This window comes from Hemitrygon akajei, chromosome 1, assembly GCF_048418815.1.
Source record: "Hemitrygon akajei chromosome 1, sHemAka1.3, whole genome shotgun sequence".
Taxonomy (NCBI): domain Eukaryota; kingdom Metazoa; phylum Chordata; class Chondrichthyes; order Myliobatiformes; family Dasyatidae; genus Hemitrygon; species Hemitrygon akajei.
In genome coordinates, this window is record NC_133124.1 from 50,610,923 (window position 1) to 50,637,216 (window position 26,294).

General features: G+C 38.8%; 1 protein-coding gene across 24 annotated transcripts in view; it reads right to left on the reverse strand.

The window, feature by feature from the left end:
* dtna (dystrobrevin, alpha) overlaps window positions 1-26,294 on the reverse strand; it is a 289,844-nt gene that overhangs the window by 16,125 nt on the left and 247,425 nt on the right. For 17 of the 24 annotated variants that reach the window (XM_073042943.1, XM_073042980.1, XM_073042971.1 and 14 more), the window contains 4 exons: window positions 15,978-16,074; window positions 15,480-15,500; window positions 7,773-7,938; window positions 5,458-5,547 (listed from right to left, as the gene is read on the reverse strand). In XM_073042943.1, coding sequence (XP_072899044.1) covers window positions 5,458-5,547; window positions 7,773-7,938; window positions 15,480-15,500; window positions 15,978-16,074 — 374 coding nt within the window. The remainder of the gene's footprint in view (window positions 1-5,457; window positions 5,548-7,772; window positions 7,939-15,479; window positions 15,501-15,977; window positions 16,075-26,294) is intronic. The other 7 variants (XM_073043043.1, XM_073042989.1, XM_073042909.1 and 4 more) reach the window with 1 other exon arrangement.

Genomic DNA, 26,294 nt, shown 5'->3' on the forward strand with positions numbered 1-26,294 from the left:
ATCCTGTAGCTATACCCATGTAATAGCTATTAGACCATAATTATTCGTTCTATTTGCACTTTTAGTTCAGAGCTTTTCATTTTGCCCTTTCTTTTTGCTTGTAACATCTAGTTTCAGCTGCTAATTTATTCTTGGATTTGTACTCTCAATTCCTTCCTGTCACAGTTACTTTATCATTTCCCATGTTGGCACTTTTCTCTCTTACCTTAAGTCAACTTTTTGATTTACCACTTCCTTCCAACCTAGATATCTCACTATGACTATTTAGGTTAAAATCACACCCGGAGTGTGATTTCCGAGTCATGTACCTCATGAGAACACCAGACCTAGGCTGGTTCAGGTGTAGACCATCTTGATGGTGCAGTCCCCACTTTCACTATTAGCAGTTCCAGTGCCGCAGAATGCAGACCTCACTTCTATTCACCAATCTTTGCACTAATTTCTTCAATTTTATCTGTCCTCTGCCACTTTTAACATGGATCAATTAACAACACTGAGATTATTAACTCTGAGACTCTGCTTCTTAATTCAGCATTTGGTTACTCATATTGAATCTGCAGAATCCCTTTCATGTTATATGTACTTACATACACTGTAATCACTGGATGTTTCCCATCCCATTGCAAGCTCCTCTCCAGCCTTGAGCAGATGCCCTGAACTGTGGCACAGGGTAGGGAACATTATTCTAGATTCTTGCTCTTTGCTACAGAGAACACCATACTGAACCTCTCACTATACCGTGCTCTACCATAACATCCTTGTTTGATCGTAGATACTACAGTGCCTCATCAACTCACTGAATTTAATTTACTGAATATGTCCATGCATTTTCCTGAGACAATACATTTAAAAGTACTGATGGTCCTCTCCAGGTTATGAATGCCCAAATTAATATTTTGAAAATCGGCAGAATGGATTTACCAGCTCTACTGCCTCCTGGGAACTGAGTTCATGGCTGTGCTTCCCCACTCACAAACAGTTCTCAGGATCAGAATTCTGCCTAAAAACTGAGGAGGACCTGTATCATGGCCAAAAGAAAACTGCATAAACATAAGAAAATCTGCAGATGCCAGAAATCTAAGCAACACACACAAAATGCTGGAGGAATTCTGTAGGCCAGGCAGCATCGATGGCAAAAAGTAAACAATTGATGTTTGAGGCCAAGACCCTTCATCCATCTGTTTACTCTTTCCCATAGATGTTGCCTGGCCTGCAACTGCAAGGAAATTCCAACTCCATGTATCAGAGTGCACTGTATTTTTTCTGTACTTTGTAAAAAGAATATGAAAAGGATATGAAAAAAATTCAATGTGAGGCAAACTCTTGACTTCCAGCAACTGAAGAATTTCTTGTTTATGAGTGAGGGAAGCTGCCTTGCTGACATAAAAGCTCAATCAGGAAGAAAAATTATTCATGTGATCAATAAGGTCAATGCATGGACAAGTGCCAAAAGATTAATTTAAAGGGACTGTATCAAATAAATATTGCATTTGTAACAAGGTGAATGAGTTAACAGCACAAATGTCAATAGCCAATACAGAAATATGGCTGCAGGATGGCCAAAGCTAGGAACTAAATTTTCTAGAGTACTAGAGATTTAGAAAACAGGCTAAATAGAAAATTAGGTGGTGTCATGCTGATGATGGAGATGACATCAATAGTTAGAAGGGGTAGTATCTCAGCCAGTCATGGTGTATAACGAGAACCAATTTGACTGAAGCCAATTAGCATAGGTCGAACACTGAAGAAATTCTTGCCCTTGTTACTTACAGGCTTCCAGACAGTAGTTGTGATGTAGAGCAAGTGTAAATGAGAAAATCAGAGTGTATGTAACAGGGATTTAAAAAAAATCATGGGAGTTTTCAATCTAGATATAGACTGGGCAGGCTACATCAGCATGGCATTGGTGACCTAGGTTCAATTCCACTACTGCCTGCAAGGAGTTTATATGTTCTTGCCATGACAGTGTGGGTTTCCTCCAGATGCTCTGGTGGCCTCTCACATTCTGAAAATGTATGGTTAGGGTTCTGGGCATGCTATGTTGGCACAAAAAGTATGACGACATTTGTGGGCCGCATGGCACAATCCTCACTGATTTGATTTGATGCAAACAATGTATTTCACTGTGTTTCAATATTTCAGTGTATGTATGACAAATAAAGCTAATCTTTAAATCTTTATCTTTAAACCTACAATGAACAGGATGAATTCCTGGAATGTATATACAATGGACTACCAGGTCACTATGTTGATGATAAATACAAAATACTCTGCAGATGCTGGGGTCAAAGCAACACACACAACACGCTGGAGGAACTCAGCAGGTCAGGCAGCATCCGTGGAAACGAGCAGTCAACGAGACCCTTCGTCAGGACAGAAGAGGGAGGGGGCAGGGGCCCTATAAAGAAGGTGGGGGGGGGGTGGTGGGAAGGAGAAGGCTGGTAGGTGCCAGGTGAAAGACCAGTAAGGGGAAAGATCAAGGGGTGGGGGAGGGGAAGCAGGGAGGGGATAGGCAGGAAAGGTGAAGGAGGAATGTAAGGGGAAAGCACTATGAGTAGTAGAAGGAGGCAGAACCATGAGGGACGTGATGGGGAGTTGGAGGAGGAGGCAGAGTGAAACTAGGATGGGGGAAGGGAGGGGGAGGGAATTACCAGAAGTTGGAGAATTCGATGTTCATACCAAGGGGCTGGAGACTACCCAGACGGTATATGAGGTGCTCCGCTCCGTCCGCCACAATAGACAGGATCTCCCGGTTGCCACCCACTTCAACTCTGCTTCACATTCCTATTCAGATATGTCCATACGTGGCCTCCTCTACTGCCATGATGAGGCCAAACTCAGGTTGGAGGAGCAACACCTCATATACCGTCTGGGTAGTCTCCAGCTTCTTGGCATAGATTGTTCATTTCCATGGATGCTGCCCGACCTGCTGAGTTCCTCCAACATGTTGTGCGTGTCACTATGTTGATAAACTATCTCATGAACACATTATTTTAGTTCTAGTTCTATGAAGAGTTAATTGTTACTCTTGTTATGCAAGGACTCCTAGTTTAGAACAATAGGATATAATTTTTACATTGCTTGAATGCTGCTTAACTTGAAACTCTGTATCAATCAAAACAAATGAAACTATGAAGAGAAGACAAAGGTTACTGGGTAGATTTGGAAACTACGTTAAAAGTTACAGGTTGAAAGGGTAGTTAAGAAGGCATATGACATGCATGTTTTTATTAGTTGAGGCAATGAGTTCAAAAGTCAGGAAGTTATGTTACAGCTTTATAAAACTCTTGTTAGGCAGCATCTGGAGTATTGTATGGAGTTCTGGATGCCCCATTATAGGAAGGATGACAAGGCCTTGGGGAAGTTTACCGGGATGCTGCCTGGATTAGAGGGCATATGCTACTATGAGAGGCTGGACAAATCTAGGTTGTTTTCTCTAAAGCAGTGGAGGCTGAGAGACAGTATCTTATTCCCTGGGTTGAAATGTTTTAATACCAGAGGGCATGCATTTAAGGTGATAGGGGGCAATTTCAAAGGAGATGTGAGGGGCAAGCTTTTTTTTTAATGAAGTGAGTGAAGGGTGCCTGGAATGCACTGCTTGGGGTAGTGTTATCAGCACCACTTGTATGGTCCTGAGATCCCGAGAGCGATGCTTTTTGGAGATAAGCTCCTGGTAGAGTCACCTATGGTGGTAAGGTCAAGGGTGAGGTCCCTGACAAAGAACAATCCAACCAAGACCTCAACGGTGGAACAGGTGGATGAGGTTATTTCGAACTCAACGGCTGTGAAGATGGATGAAGGCTGCAACAAATCCATCAGCTCCAATCGTCGTGGTTTCCATACTATTGGAATCAGTTGGTTGATTTGTGAAGTATCGTGTGCTTCTTGGAGTACAACATCAAGTACACGTTAAACAAATACACACACAGGCATCTTTGCTCTGTGATAGATTAATGGAACAAAGACCATCATCCTCGACCTCGAGGGATAGCCATGACAACGGTATCAGCAGTTCCATTAGGGACTTTTAAGAGACATTTAGATAGGCACAAGAATGTGAGGAAAATGGAAGGATATAGACATTCTATAGGCAGAAAAGATTAGTTTAGATTAGCTTAACTAAGATTAGCTTAGTTAAATTATTAATTTAATTGACTTGGCACAACATTGTGGGCTGAAGGGCCTGTTCATGTACTGTTCTGTTCTCTGTTCTATGTTATGGCAGTTAATCAGAGATGGCTAGCATTTATATAAATAATTAACCAAATGTGACAATGGTTTTTGAATGGACAACTGCAAAAGTGACCCAACACAGAATACAAGATAAAACAGCAAAAATCAGAGGGCAAGAGCTTCTTTAATTATGTAAAAGCTACTTCAGTGGCACAGTAGCTAAATTAACAGATGATTAATCCAGAAGCTTGGACTAACAATCCAGGAATCCAAGTTTATATCCTATCACTGCAGTTTTGGAATTTAAATTCAGTTAATGATGAGGATTCTGGAAAAGTGACAATATCTATTCTCACCAAATTGACAACAAAAATTCCTGCATTAAAGAACCCATATGGCTCACTATTGTCTTTCAAGGGTGCAAATTTGTCATCCTAACCTGGTCTGGCCCATATATGATTCCAGAAGCACTTCAGAGGATATTCCCAAATGTTTGTTGAAATATCCTATAAACTATTCAGCTTAATGACAATTAGAGATGTCAAAAAACACTAGCCTTGTCAGTGATGCCCAAATCCCCAGAGAAAGAACTAGCATATGAAGGTGTCTTTAGACAAAGTCTACAGATAATGGGGAATAAGAAAATGGTAGAGGAATTAAACAAGTATATTATACAAGTTTTCAAGGAAGAAGGTAAATAAAATGTCCAAAAATTAAGTACCAAAGGCAAAATTTTCAATAAAGGGCTAGCCATTCATTTCTGAAAGGAGGGAAAATTCTTTCATTTAGAGTGTGAAGAAGCTTGGAATTCACCACCCAAAGAGCTACAGGGTAGCTCAGTCACTGATCACGTTCAGAAACACCTATTAGACATAAAAAAACTGAAGGGGTATGGGGAAAAGAAGAAACATAATGTAAAAGATCTATCATGATTGATCAAAACACTCATATCTTCTTTTCATCACAAGACCAATAATATTAATATATTAGGTGAACATGTGAATTACAGTGGAAACAGTTCATATATGCAACCCCCAAATTATGGAGTTTGTGATACATAAATCTCAAATCACTAACGAAAACACTATCCATACAGAATAAAATTCATTGTTATGAAATTTATGTGAATAAACATAAATAAGTCAATGTTATTTTTAAATGTGTTTCTTGGCACATGCATGGATGATATGGATTTACATTATAGAAAAACATAATACGACCCTTTTTCAAAGAATACACTACTACGCAAGGCAGGGGTCACCTGAACTGATTATGATTACATACCTGAATTCAACTCTTTTACCAAAGAGGACATTGTATTTGTAATGGAATCTGCTGCCACTAATAGGTCATTTCTCAGATTTCTCCTGGAACCTGCAAAAAAAACCTTTTTTACAAAGGAGATGACAAGTAATGCTACAATTATATATATATATATATATAGAGAGAGAGAGAGAGAGAGAGAGAGAGTAATGTTTATATTGGTTTAAAAAACAATTTCTTGTTCTTCATGCTGCTCTAGTGCTCTACACTCATGACAATGTGGCTCAGCACAGCTCAAATAGCATCTGATCACACCACTTTCTTTGCCAGGATCCCAAATGTCGACAAGGAAGTGTACAGAAGTGAGATAGGTTGGCTGGTTAAGTGGTGTTTCAACAACAACCACCTTGAATTGAATATCAGAGAGACTGAAGAATTGATTGTGGATTTCAGGAAGGGGGAGTTGAGAAAACACACACCAGTCCTCATTTGAGGCTCAGTGGTGGCAAGGGTGAGCAGTTTCAAATTCTTGTGCATCAACATTTTGGAGGATCCACTGTAGAATCAATAGACTGATGCAAACGCAACTCTGTCTCTACTTCATGAGGTGTTTGAGGAGAATTGGCACTTCCCCACAGGCTATTACAGGTTTCTTCAGTGGAAACTATTCTGGCTGGTTGCATCTTACTTGGTGTGGAAGCTCCAATGGCCAGGATCACAAGAGACTGCAGTGGAATGTAGACTCAGGCCAGCTCCATCATGGGCACAATCCTTCAAACCACTGAGGACACCTTCAAGAGGCAATGCCTCAAGAAGGCAGCATCGATCATTAAAGACTCTCACCATTTAGGACATGTGTCTTTTGTGTTACTGCTATTGGGAAGCAGGTACAGGAGCCTGAAAACCTTTACCTAATGTTTAAAGAACAGCTTCTTATCCTCCATTGTCAGATTTCTGAACATTTTTCATCTTTTGCACTATTTATTTTTCTAACATAGTATTTTTTATTTTTGTAACAGAGTAATTTTTATGCCTTGTAATGTTCTGCTGTCACAAAACAACAATTTCATGAAACACTTCAGTGATAATAAACCTAATTTTGATTCTGACACAGCACAATAAAAAATGCCTTTCATCCACGGTACTTGCTCAACTCCACACCATGTATGTGTCTTGACTTTACAACCCCTCCACCTATAAACCTGTGAACCTTTTTTTCTCTTTTAACATTTATTTCCTTCTCTTTAGGATAATACTATTGAATCTGCTTTCATCATCTCATTGTAGACTGTCGTGATGAAGTTCATCTTGTCCACATATGTGAAGTCCCTTTTCCTTGGTACTATTTCACCTCATCTCTTCTGCATCCTCAGAAACCAATGCCATAATGGTCCAAATCATCTGCCAAAAACTGAATACTATGTATATTCCAAAATGAGGCTAAACCAGTGCTTTATAAATGTTCGACAAACCTCTCATATTTGAAAAATGATGTAGAAAGATGGCATTCAGCTCGAAGAGCCTTTGTCAGCCCTCAGAGGAATTGCATTATTTCATAATCTATTGTCTCACACATGCCAATTTCCACAATTCTGAATTTCTCATAAGATACTTACACTGCGAGTTATAAAGTGGCCACTTAATCTGATAACCAGCACACCTTTGGGACGTGTGAGCAAATTGTAGCACAGGGTAGTCACAGAGAGAATGTACAAATTTCACACACACAACATCAGAAGCTCGAATTGAACAAATCACTGGAGCTGAGGACCAGGTCATTGGCGTTGTGAGACAGCTGCACTACATGCAACAGTGTGTCATCCTTTCTTTTTCTTTTTGTTAAATATTCATCTGTTGATAACACTTCGAATCTCAGATGCTTTTTAACAGTTTCCTCAGTCTATTATTTGGTTTAATTAAAATACAGATAACTGTCCTTTTCTAGTACCCTCTTTAAAATTGTGCCTTTTTTTTTAAATGTCTTTGCCTGATTATTTCATTTATGTGCAAATTCTCTTAGTTAATTTTATAGCTATTATGTTAGAGTCCCTTTATATATTACTATTATCCACAACAATTGAAATATTGCCCTGTATATGCAAGTAAAGGTAATTTATAACAAAAAGCACAGTGGTCCTATATCAGCTATTCGAGAACTCTATACATTACTTCAGTCCATAAAAGCAGCCAATCATCATTGCTATTGTCTCTTTTGTAGTAAGTTCAGGAGATCCTGCTCTTAAATGATCTCATACGCAATTTGCATCAAATGAAATGTAATTCAAGGCAAATTCTTCTACAATTTTTTTTCAAAAATAGTTTTGAGAATAACTCACTCTGAGCAAATGCTTCCTGTACATCTCCTCCAACCCCCGTCAATGAATCTTGAGGTGTATGAGTTGGAGTTGAACAGGCAGAGGTTGATCTGATTGGCATTGGAATAGGAACTGATCGACTAATGGTGTGGCTTGGTGATGAACGAGGTGATCCTGCCCCCTGAGTCTGAAAAGAAAAATATTATGTTACTGGGTATGTGCCGATTGTACAGAAGGCACCCTCTGGGGAACATTTCAAAATTACACCCCATCACCATTTTATCAGGTACATCTGTACATCAGTTCGATAATGCAAATATCCAATCAGGCAATCATGTGGTAACTCAAAGCATAAAAGCAAATAAACATGGTCAAGAGATTCAGTTGTTGTTCAGACCAGACACCAGAATGGGGAAGAAATGTGACCTAAGTGACTTTGATGGTGGAATGATTGTTGGTGCCAGACAGGGTGGTTTTCAGTATTTTAGAAACTGTTGATCTCCTGGGATTTTCATGCACAATACCCTAGAGTTTACATTGAATGGTGCAAAATCAGAAAAAAAAAAACACCCAGTGAGTGGCAGTTCTATGGGTGAAAATGTATTGTTAATGAAAGAGGTCAGAGGAGAATTGCTAAACTGGTTCAAGCTGCTCGGAAGATGACATGGACTCAAATAATCTCATGTTATTGCACTGGTGAGCAGAAGAACTTATCTGAACGCACAACACGTTGAACCCTGAAGTGGATAGGCTACAGCAGCAGAAGACCACGGACATACACTCAGTAGCCACTTTATTAGGTACAGGAGTTAAATAATAAAGTAACCAGAGTGCATTTTTTTCTATTAATGAAAAACATCCATGGTGCTTTCAATGCAAAATGCACCATGGAAGTTATATAGCCAAAGAACTGGAGCTTTGCAATATCTGCAGCATCTGTTCAGTGATTGCAACATCATGCTGCAAGTCCCAAGATATCAGGAGGGTTCGCACTAATTTGCATTTCCTTTACCACTGGGTATAGGATATAATTCCCAAAACAATAGAGACAAAATAGATCACAGCAGAATCACAGTTTCCATGTGACCTTTTAGCATCAAGTTGCATCTATTAGTCAAACCAAGGCCAAATGAACTTCTGAACATGAGAGCCCACCAACACAATACTGGCAGAATAGCAGAATACTCAGGAAGTAGTAAGAGGTAACTCCAAGCTGCCTAGGTCAAACTCATCTGGTACACTCAGCAGTGCCTCCTTAATAGAAGCAAATTGATGAAAATGTCAATCATTTCCCATTTGCTTCCATTTTCCAGAAGGAAACAAGTGTCTACGTTGTACCAGGATGAAGAAAGAATAAATTGAATAAAGTCACACACACAAAATGCTAGAGGAACTCAGCAGGCCAGGCAGCATCTATGAAAAAGAGTAAGCATTCGATGTTTCAGGACGAGACTTTCATCAGGACTGATGAAGGGTGTCAGCCCAAAATGCCAACTGTTTACTCTTTTCCAGAGATGCTGCCTGGCCTGCTGAGTTGCTCCAGCATTTTGTGTGTGTGGCTTAGATTTCCAGATTCTGCAGATTTTCTGATGTGAATAACGTCACATCTTGGACAGCCAGAAAAATTATGTCAAGAAATGTGTTCCATTTGTGGTGTCTGTTCCACAGAAGACAAAACTTCACAGCATATTCATCACTGATGATCCTTACTAAAAATGTTACTAATAGGGACTAAGCTAGCAGATCATGAGAATGCTCAAAAGAAATATACAAGAGTAGTTAAATTTGATAGCAGGTGAATACATTTGCAAGAATTCTTTCCATCATTAGAAACTATTCAACCCATCAATTAATACTGGCTTTCTGAACAATTCTATCAATTCCTTCCTCTACTTACTTCCCGTAATCTATATTTTTACACATGCCCTTTAACACCCACTGATTCTCTACATATACTAGGGGCAACGGCAGAAGCAATTAACTAATAAATCACAGAAAGCTGGAATATGGGAAAAATGAGGTATCTGAGGCAAATCCATGCAGCCCATGCATTTTGGGCTGACATCCTTCATCAGTGCTGATGAAGGTCTCGGCCTGAAACATCGAATGTTTACTCTTTTCCATAGATGCTGCCTGGCCTGCAGTCATGGAGTGAATATGCAAACTCCAAGCTGACAGAATTGAAGCCAGGCTACTGAAACTGTGCTCTACCTGCAATGCTACTGTAGTGCAAATATTGAATTAATCAATTGTCTTTTGTCTTATTACAAGCAACATTCCAGATTGCCAGTGCCTGTTCATGCTATTTTCAGCCTGTAAGCAATAGCAACTGCAGCATTAGCATTTTATTCTGAGCATAGTGTGCCCCACTTAGAGCTAGCTTGCACTAAAGTGGTGGTATATAGTGAGTGCACTATGAAAGTGATTGTAAGCTCCTAAAAGGCTCTTGACGCTACACAGCAAACAGTAATCTTTTGGTTTTTCAGATGCTGTAGTTGGAGCTATTTTTCAGGAGATGGAGAGGAGGACATATACATTGTTTCAAGAGGTCCAGGAATTCCTCAAGTACACAGAAGTTTGGGGATATCTGTGGACATGAATGGCAGGAGTCATCATGGGCACCTGAACACAATACCATACAAAGTTGTATGAACTCATATACATAGGTTATTAAATAAACCTTCATATGCCTTAACCTATCAAATTCATCCTAACTTCAGAGAGCATTCAAGCCAGAACACCTCCATCACTCATCCAACTACAATCTCGATTGGTCAGAATTAATTCCCAGCAGTGATAACATGTATCACACACTCACATTTACTTTTCCAAGCCTCACGTATTCATAAATAATGGGTTCATAATCCAAACATATTGCAGATTGGTGTGCACCAGCAGTAGCAATGGCTTATTGGTGCGGGACAATGCACAGTCCATGAGGACAAAGTGTTGGCTATTACCAGAGCAGCTAGTATACAGTTAATGGCCAGCAGCACAGTTAAAGAAACATTAAAGCTGACAATACCCTCATATGGAAATCATCTTTCTTGCACCTTACTTACTCTATTTTCTATAAATTTTGCATCAAATTTAACAATTCAGATAGCATACATATTTTACTTTACTGCCACTGCAACTCCACATATTAAAATGTTGTTCCTGTGCCTTTTCCCTTTTAGATATCCAAGGACTCTTCCGAGCAAAATGGAAATGGAAGAGATAGGTTGAATTGCAATCTGAATGCACACACTGATCTAACTATTCCTGTATGGTACTACATGTAATGTATAGATCTGCATGGCATGGGACTTCATTAGCATACAGGAAAACTCCTCCACTATGAAGCATTTGATACATGATGTCTCAGTTTCCAAAATAGTACAAGAAAAAAAACAACCAACATTTGGGTGATGCAGTGAGAGCTCGGATTGCAAGCAATGCCTTCGTAACCCAGGTGGTTGGCATCATAACTGGAAATCAATGTTCTAAGGAGCTTGCACCGTGCCAGGCTAGTTTGATGATCTGTCTTTTGATAAATCATTACAGCCGTTGAAAGGAACAGAATATGTGGCAGGATGACAGTATTTATGATCCCAACCCTGTCACTGTACCTGTCATTTTCTTTCAAGCCAGACTGCTGTCACTCATGTGAGAATTTGCAGCCTGAGGCTGGGCTATCTTTACCTGAAACAGCTTGAGGTCATCCTGCAAGGTTATCTGCAGAGATCAGGATTCTGCAGCCCTGAGGTTGCACTAAGAGTACAAGGTAAGTAGAAGACAAGTACCATTATATATGATGAGGATGAGACATCTTACACTATTTGACATGTTTTAATTTATACATTCTGTTTATAATGTTTCAATTTTGATTTGGCTTTCATTTTAGACTTAAGTATAAATTTCTTAAAATTGCAGCGGATGTACTACAGATGTGTGGGTTCAGCTATTACCATCCTGAATTTGAATTTGCATTTGCACCCACCCAATTTCTAAAGGTGCAGTTCTGCTGAATTTTGAAGTTAGAGGAATTCTGGGGAAGATACACATTTGAAATTTACAGGATATCAGATCTGTGCAGCAGTCAGTACAGTTAAAACAAATTGAGCAGAAATATGCTACCAAATGCTACAACAGAAATCTATGCCAACCATGGCCATTATTAAATAGAGGATCATTATTTTTAACAGATTTTCTGTTGCCTTTCATAGTTTTTCTGTGGTAGTCTGTTGCAGCACTTAAATATCACTTTGGTGTGAGAAAGGTTATTTACCTCTGCACACTGAGACTTACAAAGAGATCAACTCTGTAAAATTAAGCATTTTAATTTAGGACACTCCCATCTGTCAATCAGACAGTAGATGCAAGGAAATTGGGAGCTGGTTTTGCTTTCAAGGGTCAGAGCGCCTGAGGAGAGGAAATAAGCCATAAACCCATCAGTCAGCTTGGGAGACATGAAGGCAGATTAGTCTGACATTGGAGAACAGCAGATGGGAATCATGAACAATAAAATGTAGGACAAAAACTTATAGTGATAGAAACATTCGGGACAGACAGCACCTGTGGAAAGAAAAACAGCGCAGTGGAAGAATCCTGGATCTGAAACCTTTACTCTCTTTCTCCAGATGTAGCCTGACCAGCTGAGTGTTTCAGTATTTTCAGATTTCCAGCACAGAACATTGAACAGTACAGCACAAGAACAGGGCCTTCTATCCTCAATGTCTGTGCAGATCTTGATGCTAATTTAAACTATCTGCCTGCACCTGGTCCTCATAACTGCATTCTCTGCCTGTTCATGTGCACGTCGAAATGCATCTTAAAATGCATCTGCAGCTTTTATCTTTATTTTGACTTACAAATGAAATATACAAGTGATTTGTGGATCAATTCAAGTACTGGAAAATGTTTGGGTTTACAGTTAGATACCTAAAATTTTCATTGTTAAGCAGCAGGAAAGAGGTGAGGCAGTGGAGGTAGCTGAATGACTGGTAACAGCATTAGAGGTAAAGAAGTATTGAGCTCCTTGAGGGAGAAATCAAAGGAGATGCTGATAAAATAGGGATTTGCATTGTTTTTCAAAGTAATCCTAAATCCTGGTGCTTTTCCAGACATGTATCAAGAATTGCATTTATTCTGCCTGGATGATCGGTGGGGACACACATAGCAACATGGAGAATTTTAAAAAGATTTCCCAAGATACCATGAAAGTTGAAAGATTAGGTATTATTATAAACTGGAGTAACATAATTAAAAATAATGACTAATTTACTGAATTTTTAAAGTTTTAATGTTAATGGGCTTAATGGACCGGTGAAAAGAAAAAGAATTTTAACATATATTAAAAAAATGAAAACAGATATAGCTCTTTTACAAGAAACACATTTAACAGACATAGAACATCAGATATTAAAAAGAGACTGGGTTGGAAATGTTATTGCAGCTTCATTTAATTCAAAGGCGTGAGGAGTTGCAATTTTGGTTAATAAAAATTTACCAATTAAAATACAAAATGTATTGATTCGGCGGGGAGATATGTAATTATACATTGTCAAATTTTTTCAGAACTATGGACTCTTATGAACATTTATGCACCAAATGAAAATGATGTAAAATTTATACAAGAGGTTTTTTTGAATTTGGCTAACGCACATGACAAAATATTAATAGGTGGGGATTTTAACTTTTGTCTAGATCCAGTTTTAGATAGATCAACAAAGGTTGTCACAAAATCAAAAGTAGTAAAATTGGTCAAGACTATGTCTTGATAGTATGACAAATACAATAAATGTCCGGTTAAGATTAGTGCAATATAATTTTTTACGTCAAATATATATTACACCACAAAAAATAAATAAATTAAACCCAAATTTATCTGATCAGCGTTTCCGATGTAACCAAGAAATCGGTAATTTTTTACATTCTACTTGGTCTTGTTCTAAAATTCAACCTTTTTGGACAAATTTAAGAGTTTTATTGGAACAAATTATTGGAATACAACTTCCACATAATCCAATATTATTTTTACTAGGCGATATTGAAGGGATAAAACCGAAACCCAAATTGAATAAATATCAGAAAGAATTTACAAAAATTGCACTGGCAGTAGCCAAAAAGGCTATTGCAGTTACTTGGAAATCGGATGCATACTTAAGTATAGATCGTTGGAAGAATGAAATTTATAGCTGTATTCCACTTGAAAAAATTACTTATAATTTAAGAGATAAATATGAAACATTTTTGAAAATTTGGCGCCCTTATTTACAAAAGACAGGATTAAATATATAGGTGCTCCGAAGATGAAATAATTGGTTATTTGGGGAAAGAAATAAATATATATATTAAAGTTATTGCGAACTCCATGGAGCATGTGGGGATCTTCCGATATCCAGGCACTCTCTTTTTTTTCTTTCTTTCTTTCTTTTTTTTCTATAGGGATGTTAGGGGGAGGGGTTAAGGGGAGGGGGGAAGGGTATATTTTTTTTATATTTTCTTTTCTTTCTGTAATTATTTGAAAACTCAATTAAAAAAGTTTAAAAAAAAGAATGCAACTTATGTATCTTGTATGAATGTTGAAAATATTTGACTGCAAAATAAGCATAATTTAATGGTACACAATTCTGGGAAAGGCTTCAATGTATAATTGGAAGTTCAACAAATGTTCACGAATGTAATTTAGAAATGCAGCTTGGGAAAAGAGATAGTTTCATAGATAAAAGGTTAGAATAAAGATGCATTATTAATATAGGTCTAAGGATTTTCTCATTTCACATTCAAGCAATAGTTTTTAAGGATCATCATTGTAGGTGAATTTTTATTTACTCTCATACTTTTCTTGAAATTGTTTTCAGGTAAATCAATATTTAAAACCACACATTCATGCAAATTATTTTCTTTTGCCATTTCCCCCCAAAATAATGGAAAACCAGTCCACTGTGCTAAATTCAATTCTGGGTACACACCTGAAAAAGTAAGGGGTGTCAGACTTATATAGCAATCAGTTGAAGAAAAATTCAATTCATCACAATGCATGCGTAGTAGTTCACTTTGAACACCCAGAAAACAGAATATTAAAGTTAAACTCGTTACCATATGGAGTTATGGTATATTCAATGCTATATTCAATAGAAAAGACTCAATGAGCTGAAGGAATATTTCAATATATCTGTAATCTGTAATCTTCTAACTTTGGATTATTAAGGGATTGGACAAGATAGAGGCAGGAAATATGTTCCAGATGCTGGGAGAGTCCAGTACCAGAGGGCATGGTTTGAGAATAAGGGGTAGGTCATTTAGGACAGAGTTAAGGAAAAACTTCTTCTCCCAGAGAGTTGTGGGGGTCTGGAATGCACTGCCTCGGAAGGTAGTGGAGGCCAATTCTCTGGATGCTTTCAAGAAGGAACTCGAATAGGTATCTTATGGATAGGGGAATCAAGGGATATGGGGACAAGGCAGGAACCGGGTATTGATAATAGTTGATCAGCCATGATCTCAAAATGGCGGTACAGGCTCGAAGGGCCGAATGGTCTACTTCTGCACCTATTGTCTATTGTCTATTGTAAAACAAGCGGTTAGTTATAAACACAGTAGATTAATCAAATCTGATCTTTAGAAGTTCAGGTACATTAGTGTCATTTGCCACAGAAAACACAGCTTGTTGCAACAAAAACAACATATTTTTATTGAGACACAACACAAGCAGAAGGCAAAACAAAGTTGATTCAGGAAACTTACTTCCTGTCTCATTTCTTCTTCCTATTCAAAAGTTTAAAAACCAAGTGTTTAGACAAAGTATGTTCATATAATTCCTTAACTGTTCCACATCATTCAGTTTCATAAGAGTAGCTTCCTATCCTGCAGGTAATAGCATATATTTATTAAAACAAACATGAACAAAATGAGACAAAAATATTTGAGGATGGCTTTGAAATTTCTTCTCTGAGATGTGCATCCAACAACATAACAGTAGTAAATTAGGGTTAGCAACAAAAAGGTTCCCTGCCTATAGCTCTTTCCAAATCTGCTACATTCAAGGCTAGAGATTATAAAGAAAAGAAATCTATTGACCTACATGTGTCAATTAAACTTCATATTCCTAACTTTCTAACTGGATAGCTGTTTGCTGTTTACATTTAATTATTTTAAAAAATTGACCAATAACTAGAAAGAGATGAGGAATATTCATGACATTAATTTGTTACATTTGTTAATTTTCTCATAGAATGACCTTACTTTCAGTAACTTCATCAGGCCCTCCAGTTGAACCATTAACTCTCGGCGGCTTTCTTGCAGTGCCGACATCCTCTGTTCTAATTCGTCTTTTCGCTGCCTGTGAAGTGTACATCAAGAACTAACTTTTAATCTAACATGTGTCCATTAACTTCTGCAGGATCTGACAGTTTTTGTTAGCAACAAAGTAAACAAGTTTAGGTTGTCTCAATTATTCAAAGAATGTTTGTAGCTAAGTTTTTTTCTCTAGTATCAACATATTCTTCAGTTTATTCTAATATTTAGGTACATTCCAAATATATCAAGATGAAGGTACAAGAGTTTTTCTCTGATCTGAACATTTTAAATTTGTTTTTTAGTCATGAGTACAATCAGATTTACCTTGATCCAGAAGTTCAAAATAGGGCAATCTTTTCCTCATGTCTTCTTGGTGAATCCTTGGAAGCTTGCAAATAACGTGTCTGTTTTTCAAGTGTTATATTATTGCTTATCAATTCCAATTAACATTGGGCATGAGGAATTAGGTCCAAGTGCCAAAGTCTAGATGAAATTTTATATATTGTGTAAAGTTCTAATTTCTCAAATTGTCAATGTGGGTTTTAACTGCCCAAGGGTTTCCAGGTAGAAACTGAGCTGTTGAGTTAATTTCACATGAAATGAGACAAATAAATGAATGAGCCAATGTAAATCGCACTTAGTTAACTTTGTTTTCTTTCTGGAAGAGAAGTGGTCTAGATTTGCCAAGCCCGAAGGCTGTAGAGAGACAATCAATGGGGTGAAAAATAGCACTGAAGCAAAAGATTTACTTGAGGGACCCAGATAAGCCCTCTTCTCTCTATTCTCTTTCTGTTTCAATACTGAAAGTTAAAATGATGAGCTTCTTCTCACCCTGATCTGTGGTATGATTGTATTTAAAGCCAATTTAAAAATCAAGTCAGGTACTAATAAAGGCTTTATGAGATAAGGGTGATTTTGCAGATACGTAAATGGTCATTATACCAAGTGAAAATAGGAACCTAGCAAATGATTATGTGGTTTAGGTAAGTAATCAGTCAATTTTACATGTCCCCTCTCCCCTTGTTTCAGTCAAGTAGCTGGAGTTAAAAACAAGAGAAAATCTGCAGATGCTGGAAGAGGAACACCAGAGGAACTCAGCAGTCTCTAAGTATCTAACTCAGTATCTAAGAAAAGAGTACAGTCGACGTTGCAGACTGAAACCTGCCCTGCCAAAAGGTTTCAGCCTGAAAAGTCGACAATACTCTTTTCCTCAATGCAGCCTGGCCTACTGAATTCCTCCAGCATTTTGAGTGTATAGCTGGAGTTAAAACCATTTTCACCGACTTGCACAGGAACTTATAATTTAGGAAAAGTTGGCAAGATACAGCGGGTTTTTAAACATATTGCAGAGAACTAACATTTTAACAGAAGCTGTTATTTTTTGGGAATTGCTCTTGGTACATTAAGGGCTAAATTGGAAAGTATTTGACAACAGATGCAGGGATTGTAAGGTGTGATTAATCAATACCCTTTCAAATGGTACTGGAATTAATTCTGTCTACACATTGAAATAACTCTGCTGTCAATAATCAGCTTATTACTAGTACAAGTCTGCACTTTGATTAGCTTGGGGCAGTTGAAATTGAATTTCACTGTTTTAAAAGCAGCAGGCACATCATTCTGGATGTGAAGGGATGGCAATTTGTTAGAAAGCATAAGTCAACATGGGAGTGAGCTCATAATTTTCCAATGCCATATTGATGACGTTGGTGGAGGAGGTGTAGAACAAGCAAATGCTTTGAGTCACAGAGACCAGAAGACTTTTCAAATACATATTGAGAAATCAGTGGATATCATGATGCAAGGAGTTCAGTGGCTCCAAGGTCAGTGCATATGTCATCAAATGTTGCATTGTATCTTTGCAGCAAAGCCTACAACCAATGCTCAGTCCACTGTTCCTCACCACTCAGCCAACATTAAGCCTGTACGCCAGAAATGTCACCTAAAATTCTGATGTGTCCAACATTAGCCACAATTTCTCATAGTTTACACAGCTCACTGACTATCCAACCAATACAGGCATATCACCTAAATGTATGAGCTGACATTTCAAAATACGGTTCTCTCTCCCTTGCAGAAAATCGATACACATAAGTGGGGTGATAACTTCCTTCTGTAGAGGAGAGACAACTTACCAAACTGGAGTCCGTGGCCAATGACAGGAGGAACACCTTTAAAAAAAAATAGCATCCTCATATCTGCTCAAAGCTATCTCCTCCAGGTTTATTTGCAAAATTTAATATATTTTATATTTACCCATTTGTTACTTTTCCTCCATCTTCCATCAGCCCACAGCATTCCACAAACCTGTGATTTTCATCTTTTAGATGGTCAAAAACTAAACTTGGTTAGAAATCAAAAGAAAGAAATTGCAAAACAAAGCTAATTTGGAAATCTGATCACGTGACAATATTTATTTGTTGGTCCTGTGTTTATTCATGCTCAAATTCGCTTACAATTCATACGTGCTTCCATCACCTCATTTGGCAGCACATTCCAAGTGCACAGTACTCTGTGTGAAAAACCTTGCTTAGTACATCTCCTTTAAATACCCTCCATCACCTGAAAGCTATGTCCTTTAGTTTTTAACCTTTCTACCTTGGGGGAGAGCTATGTTCCCTGTCCATGACTCTGAGAGAAAACAATCCAAGTTTTTTCAAACTTTCCGAATTGCTTCTATTCTCCAAGCCAGGCAATATCCTGGTGAACTACTCTGTGCCCTCTCCAAGGTCTCAACATCCTTCCCGTAATGCAGAAACCAGAATTGTACGAAATATTCCAAATGTGACCTATCCAAAATTATATACAGCTGCAACATGGCTTCCCAATATTTATACTCAGTATGCTGACTGATGGAGGCAAGCATGCTGTATACCTTCTTTACCACCTTATCTGCTTCAGTTGCTATTTGAGGGAACTATAGATTTGTATTTTAAGAATCCTCTCTCTGTATATCAATGCTCCTCAGGATCATGCCATTTATTGTAATACATTGTCTACTTTCCTTTTAATTTTGACCTTCCAAGGTGCAGCAGTTTACTCTTGTATTGATTGAATGCTGTCATTTCTCTGCCCTCATTTCCAACTGATCTATATTGTGCTATACTTTTTAACAACCTTCCTTACAATCCACATCTCTTAATTTTATATCACCTTCAAAATTATTAATCGGCTCAATGACATTTTCATCCAAATAATTTGTAAATGATAAATAACAAGGGTGCCAGCACTGAATCTTGAAGACCACAGATCTCACACATTCTTCCAACTAAAATAACACCCCACCACCACTACCCTCTGTCTTCAATGCCCAAGCTGGTTTTAAACCCAATCTTCCAACTCTCAAATGATCCTATATGCATTAATTTTCAGGATTAGCCTACTGTGAGGGATCTTGTTGAAAGCTTCACTGAAATCGATGTAGAGAACTTCCACTGCCCTACCCTCAACAGTAATTCAGAAAGTCAGTAGGCATGGGATCCAGGGAAACGATTGTGTGGATCCGAAACTGGCTAGCCTGTAGAAGGCAGAGGATGCTTGTAGAAGGACGGTATTCTGCCTGAAGGTCAGTGACCAGAGGGGTTCCACCAGGATCTGTTCTGGGACCCCTGCTACTTGAGATTTTTATAAATCACTTGAATGAGGAAGCAGGAAGATGGGTTCATAAGTCTGCAGATGACAAAGGTTTGTGGAGTTGAGGACAGTGAAAAAGATTGTCGTAGGTTGCAATGGGACATTGACAGCCATGCAGAGCTCGGCTGAGAAGTGGCAAATGGAGTTCAATCTAGAGAAGTATTAAGTGATTCACTTTGGAAGGTCAACTGAGAGGACAGAATACAGGGTAAATTGGCATGCTTCTTGGCAGCATGGAAGAACAGAGGAATCTTGGGATCCACCTCTATTGATGTCAAATTTGCCATAGAAGTTGGGAACTGGAGTGATGTTGCTGAAGATGAGGCAGTTGGTTTACAAACAGAGGTAATGTGTACTGAGACTCCCAGCAAGGAGAGGCTGATAATAGAGCAAAATTGCGAGGGGTGAAAACAGGACTGAAGGTATTGTATTTGAAAACATGCAGTATATCGAATAAGGTAATCAAAAGTAGCACAGTAACAGATTGGCATGTATGATGTTCTAGGCAGCACTGAATAATGGCTGAAAGAAAATTATAGCTGAAAGCTGAATGTCCAAGGATACACATTGTATTGAAAGGACAGACAGGAAGGCAGAGGCAGTGGCGTTGCTCTATCAATAAAAAAATGAAATCAAATCATTAGAAAGAGGTGACATAGGGTCGGAAGGTGTTGAATCATTGTGGATAGAACTAAGGAACTGCAAGGGCAAAAACACCCTGAATGGGAGTTATATACAGATCCCCAAACAGTGGTAAGGACGTGGTCAACAAATTACAATGGGAGATAGAAAATGCATGCCAAAAGGGAATATTACAGTAGTCAAGGGGCATTTCAATATGGAGGTAGATTGGGAAATCAGATTGGTGCTGGATTCCAAGAGGGGGAGTTTCTAAAATGCCCAGGGGATGGCTTTTTAGTGTAGTTCATGGTTGTGCCCATGAGGGGATCAGCCATTCTGGATTGGGTGTTGTGCAATGATTGGAAAAGAATACTGGCAGGGATGATGGCAAAGCAGCAATGACAGGAATTTCTGGAAGCAATTTGGAAGGCCCAGGATATATACATCCCAAAGAGGAAGAAGTATTCTAAAGGCAAGATGACACAATTGTAGTTAACAAGAGAAGTCAAAGCCAACATAAAAGCTAGAAAGGGCATTTAATGGTGCAAAAGGTAGTGTGAAGCTTTCAAATACCAACAGAAGGCAACTAAAAAAGTCATTAAGAAGGTAAAGATGGAATAAGAAAGTAAGTTAGCCAATAAAGAGGATACCAAAAGGTTGTTCAGATACCTGAAGTGTAAAAGAAAGGTGAGAATGGATGTTAGACCCCTGGAAAATGATGCAGGAGAGGTAGTAATGGGGGAAAAGGAAATGTAGTGTTCTAAGTTCTATATTCTATGTAGCCATCATCAACTTCTCAAAAGAACTATCGTTTGCAAGATATGACCTCCCCACACAAAACCATGCTGACCATCCCCAATAAGTCTATACTTTTCCATATGTGAATTGATACTATCCTTAAGAATCTTCTCCACTAACTTCCTTACTAGTGGTGCACGGCTCATCAGCCTGTATTTACTGAGATGTCTCTACTGCCTTTCTTAAACAGACAAATAACCTCAAATATTCTGCAGTCCTCTGGAACCTCACTTGCAACTAAAGAGAATATGAAAATCTGTCAATGCCCCAGCAATCTCCTCTATTACCCCTCTCAATAACCAGGGATAGATACCATAAGGACTTCTCCACCTTAAAAGTTCTTCTTGAAGCCCAATACTACCTCCTTCCTGATAGCAACATGCCAAAGAGAATCAGCACATTCCTCTGTTATCTCATTATCCGCTGTGTCCTTCTCGTGAATACTGAGGTTAAGTGCTCTTTTAGTACCTCATCTGCTTTTTTTGGTATTCTAAGTCCTTGAGTGATACTACCACATGCTCGTTACCTGCTTATTATTAATGTATGTATGTAATATGCCTTGGGATTCACTTCAATTTTATTCACTAAGGACTTGGTAGGGAAATGGTAGAATCATTCAAGGACAATTCATTGCTCCATTTCGTCCTCCTGATGCTGTTTAAGTTTTCTCCTGCTCAGCCTATTTCACAAAGGATAATGGGCTGAAAGTTAAGGCAGCCTTCCCAGATGAGTTCAAAGCAGAAAGCCTCAGGACAGGAAGGCTTTCCCCCACCAACCTAATGTCAGTTCCTATCACCACATGTAGCCAAGGAAAGCCTTTTCAGATCAGGTTTTCACTGAGCTCTACCATCTATTCCAAGCAGAGATCCTGTCATACACCTGTGCCTGCACTGGGGAGATGAAGGTCACTGAGGCCCTGGTCATTCCTGCAAATTATGGATGCTAAGAGCCACATATTGCAGCTTGCAGGACAACTTTATTGACAATATGATGTAAGTTCTGCTCAAGAAGAAAATTCATCATTTCTTCCATGTTTCCCATCATTTGTACAGGCAAGAACAGATCTGGACAGACAGCATCCTTTCTGAAGATTCAATAAGTGATAGACTATACACAGAGGGCCACACAGCAAGTTTAAGCTGTTGAGCATAACTAATATGTTTGGAGCCTGTTTTGCCTTTGGCAGGAAGTGGCAGGAGCTATTTATTTAATTCTCCTTTGAATATTCTCAGCCACCATAACTCTTGGTTATTTTGATTTCTGAAGTACCCATCCAGTGTGAGCTCCAGAGCTGAACTTCTATTTGCATGAAAACATTTTCTCAATTATCCTGCAGTCCTTCTATCAATTAATTGTAATCTATAGTATGTGCTTCAGTTGCAGACAACCTGCTGAGGGTATTTCCTGTTCAGCTGTCTAGGCTTTTCAATGAAATTACCATACAGCCTCCATTGTTCCAAAATAAAACAACACCAGATAAGTCATTCTTTTCTCAGATCTAAATTTCTCTAGTCTTCGCAACAACCTCTTCTCGTTTGCATGGTCTTCAGTATTTTCAAATTCTTCCTACATGGTTGCAACCAGGCTATACACAGTACTGCTGGTGTGATCTAGTTAATGTTTCATAGAGTTTTAGCATGACCAGCTTGCTCTTATGTTCTATGACTCAGTCAATAAAGCTAAATATGCCCCATGCATTCTTAGCCATCTTCTCTATCGGATTCCTCTAACATTCAGGAATTTGTTGTCATGCATTCCAAGTTCCTTCTGTTCCTCTACACTGCTCAGCACCCAGCTATTTATTATGTATTCTCTTGCTTACATTAACCTTCCCAAATACACTGCACTTCTCTAGATTAAATTTTATTTGTCAGGTTTACAGCAATGTTGGATCACTGAGAAGCCTGCTTTGCAAGTGCCTTTTGCAATGGAGAGTAAAAAGTATTTAGCTTTCTTGGAAGAGGCAGCATCGGTGACTTCCTTAAGTAACATGTCAACATGTTGCAAACATTACCAGCTTTGGGCTGGAAGGAACAAGCTTAATTAACTCTGATGGGCTTTATAACATTAGCAGTCACTCACAGAGCAGTTCTGGCCCTGCTCAACTAGAGCCGTATTTCATTGTGTGCCTACTTAGTGAATCACAAAAGGCTCTTGCATTGCACCTCAGTGAGGTTGCATTGAAGAAATGATCTGGCATATTCTTAGTCAATTTCACCTCGAGCTGAAGAACTTTGCTTTCTCCCCTTTCTCTTCTATCAGGTGGTCTTCTTCTTATGTACAGTAATTCATTCCTTCTCCATCATACTGGATGTCAACATGAATGGTCACGTGCACTCTGGTAACAACTCCGTGCTGTAGAAGCTCTGGTCATTACAAACTGCTTGTGCTTGCCACATACCATACCTCCAACTTGTTACTATAATCATAAAAGAGGTCTGGAAACCTGATGAAAATTAACACATTGTCTAAATCAATAATCAACTAACTGCAAATAATGGTGATCTCTTTGATAACACAAGTGTGTTTATGGGGGCAATACATAGTTAACTCAATGTGTAGAATGGACATATGGCTTTAGTTTCATGGTTTGAAATTCAGTTTAGCAGTGCTGGTGTTAGATAAGCACTGGGCACTGATTTATGTCATAATCTTTCCACTGTATCTTTTTCTGGGAGCCAAGAGTGTGACATTCACAAGCACTAGTATGGCTGCAACCCAAATGGATGATCAACGTGTAACATACAGTATGTATCATATGATACACTGGGCATTAAGAAACTGGTATCAACACCACAAATCATAGGGGATTATGCATCCAAATTCTGTGGCTGTTATTTTTGTTAACCTTTATTGTTTGTTTTGAACAAATGTAGTTGTTGTGAAAAAAATATAAATATGTGAACTGAGCTGTAAAATGAATAGCAACTGATAATCAGAGAGAATAGAAACACAGATATATAGAAAACCTGCAGCACAATACAGACCCTTCGGCCCACAAAGTTGTGCCGAACACGTCCCTACCTTAGAGATTACTAGATTTACCAATAGCCCTCTATTTTACTAAGCTCCATGTACCATGTACCCCGTAACTGGGTCACCTACCAGCAAAGATAGAGAGGTCTGTTGAAGTCTGATGGTACTATTTTTAACAGTATTTATTGATAAAAATACACAAAAATAATATCAATGCAAACATACAGATAATATACGTCGTCAATACTAAATCTAAAAGTGCGGGTATAATAATAATCAATAAGAAATAGCTCTATCGTTGTCTAGGGGATAATGTATTGTCCGATGGAAATATAAAAGTCACTCAAGTTCATTCAAGCTGCAGCTTTTGGTGAGAGAGAGAGAGACGGATTTTTAGAACTTGCCCGTTTTCCTTTTTATGATGTCGATCCTTCGAAATGTCGTTGGGGCTGGTTTCTCCTTTTTTAGCTAAAGCCATTCTTCCGTGGTGAGGCCCACCAATTCCGAGGCAAATGGAAAAGGATGCACGTGGGCTTTCCACCGGTTGTCGCTATTACGCTGTCACGGGATTTCTAGCGTTTCTCCTGGTGTGTCTGAAGGGGTTGTTCCCCAGACCCTCTTTTATCCTTACTCACGGGGTCTCAGATGTCAATCAGGTTGGGATGATGCCATCCCCCAACCAGCCCACATTGCTCATTCCTTGAGGGCTTCGATGAATAGCACAGTGCTCAATACACAATTCCGTCTCCAAGAGACAATGGCCGTTTCCTGTGGCTTTGTATCGCTGAGGGGCCAGGACATTCCAAACCCCTTGTGGATTCTGCGTGTCTTTCTCTGATTTCCTGGGTCTCCTGACCTGAATTAATAGAGATGTTGAGATTCTCAAAAAGGAGGGGGCTACTTTGTACCCTTTGGCTCCTCAGAGTTGGGGCACAGGCGTAACACTATCTAGAAGCCTCTTAAAAGACCGTATCATATCGCCATTCAGTTTATCAAGTCCACTGGCTCACAAAGAAACATAGGAGCGTTTGTTGGCTCTTGGATTGTATTCATTAGAATATAGAAGAATGATAGGGGATCTCATAGAAACATTTCGAATGTTGAAAGGGTTGGACAGAGTAGATGTGGAAAGGCTGTTTCCCTTGGTGGGTGAGTCCAGGACAAGAGGTCACAGTCTTAGAATTAGAGGGTACCCATTTAAAACAGAGATTAGGAGAAATTTTTTTAGCCAGAGGGTCGTGGATTTATGGAATTCATTGCCACATACAGCTGTGGAGGCCCAATTATTGAGGGTTTTTAAGGAGGAGATTGACAGGTATCTAATTAGTCAGGGTATCTAATTAGTCAGGGTATCAAGGGATATGGGAAAAAAGCCAGAAACTGGTACTAGACAGGAGAATAGTTTAGCTCATGGAGGAGTGGCGGAGCAGACTCGATAGGCCAAATGGCCCACTTCTGCTCCTTTGTCTTGTGATCTTGTGATCTTGATCTTGTATTAGAATAGATCAGGGTTCCTGGCAAACTGTAGACAAATTAGCAAAGTGGTTTCGTAGTGAGACTTAAAATGCTTAGACAAAGGCCATTTTATAACCTTTGAAAAAACCATAAGCTCATCTTTTGTTTAGTCATATACATACAAATTTTCCCCCCAATTACTTAATCATTTTTATAGACAAAGAAGGTTTGGACAAAGGAAGCACAGGACTGCTTTGAATCGGTGGACTGGACTGTATTCATGGATTCATCTTCAAATCTGGATGAGTATGCTGCAGTTATTACTGACTTCATTAAAACCTGTGTGGATGAGTGTGTGCCGACAAAGACTTACTGCACATTCCCAAACCAAAAGCTGTACTTGAACCAGGAAGTACGTCATCTCTGAAGGCTAGATCTGTGGCATTCAAGTCTGGCAACCCAGGCCTGTACCAGAAAACTAGGTATGATTTGCGGAGGGCTATTTCAAGGGAGAAGAGACAATTTTGAATGAGGTTGGAGGCAACATCAGATGCATGGCAACTCTGGCAGGGACTGCAAGACATTACTTCCTTCAAAGTGAAATCCAATAGTATGAAAGGCAGCAGTGCTTCACTACCAGATGAACTCAACACCTTCTATGTCCGCTTTGAAAGGGAGAACACAACTACGGCTGTGAAGATCCCTGCTGCACCTGATGACCCTATGATCTCTGTCTCAGAGGCCAATGTTAGACTGTCTTTAAAGAGAGTGAACCCTCAT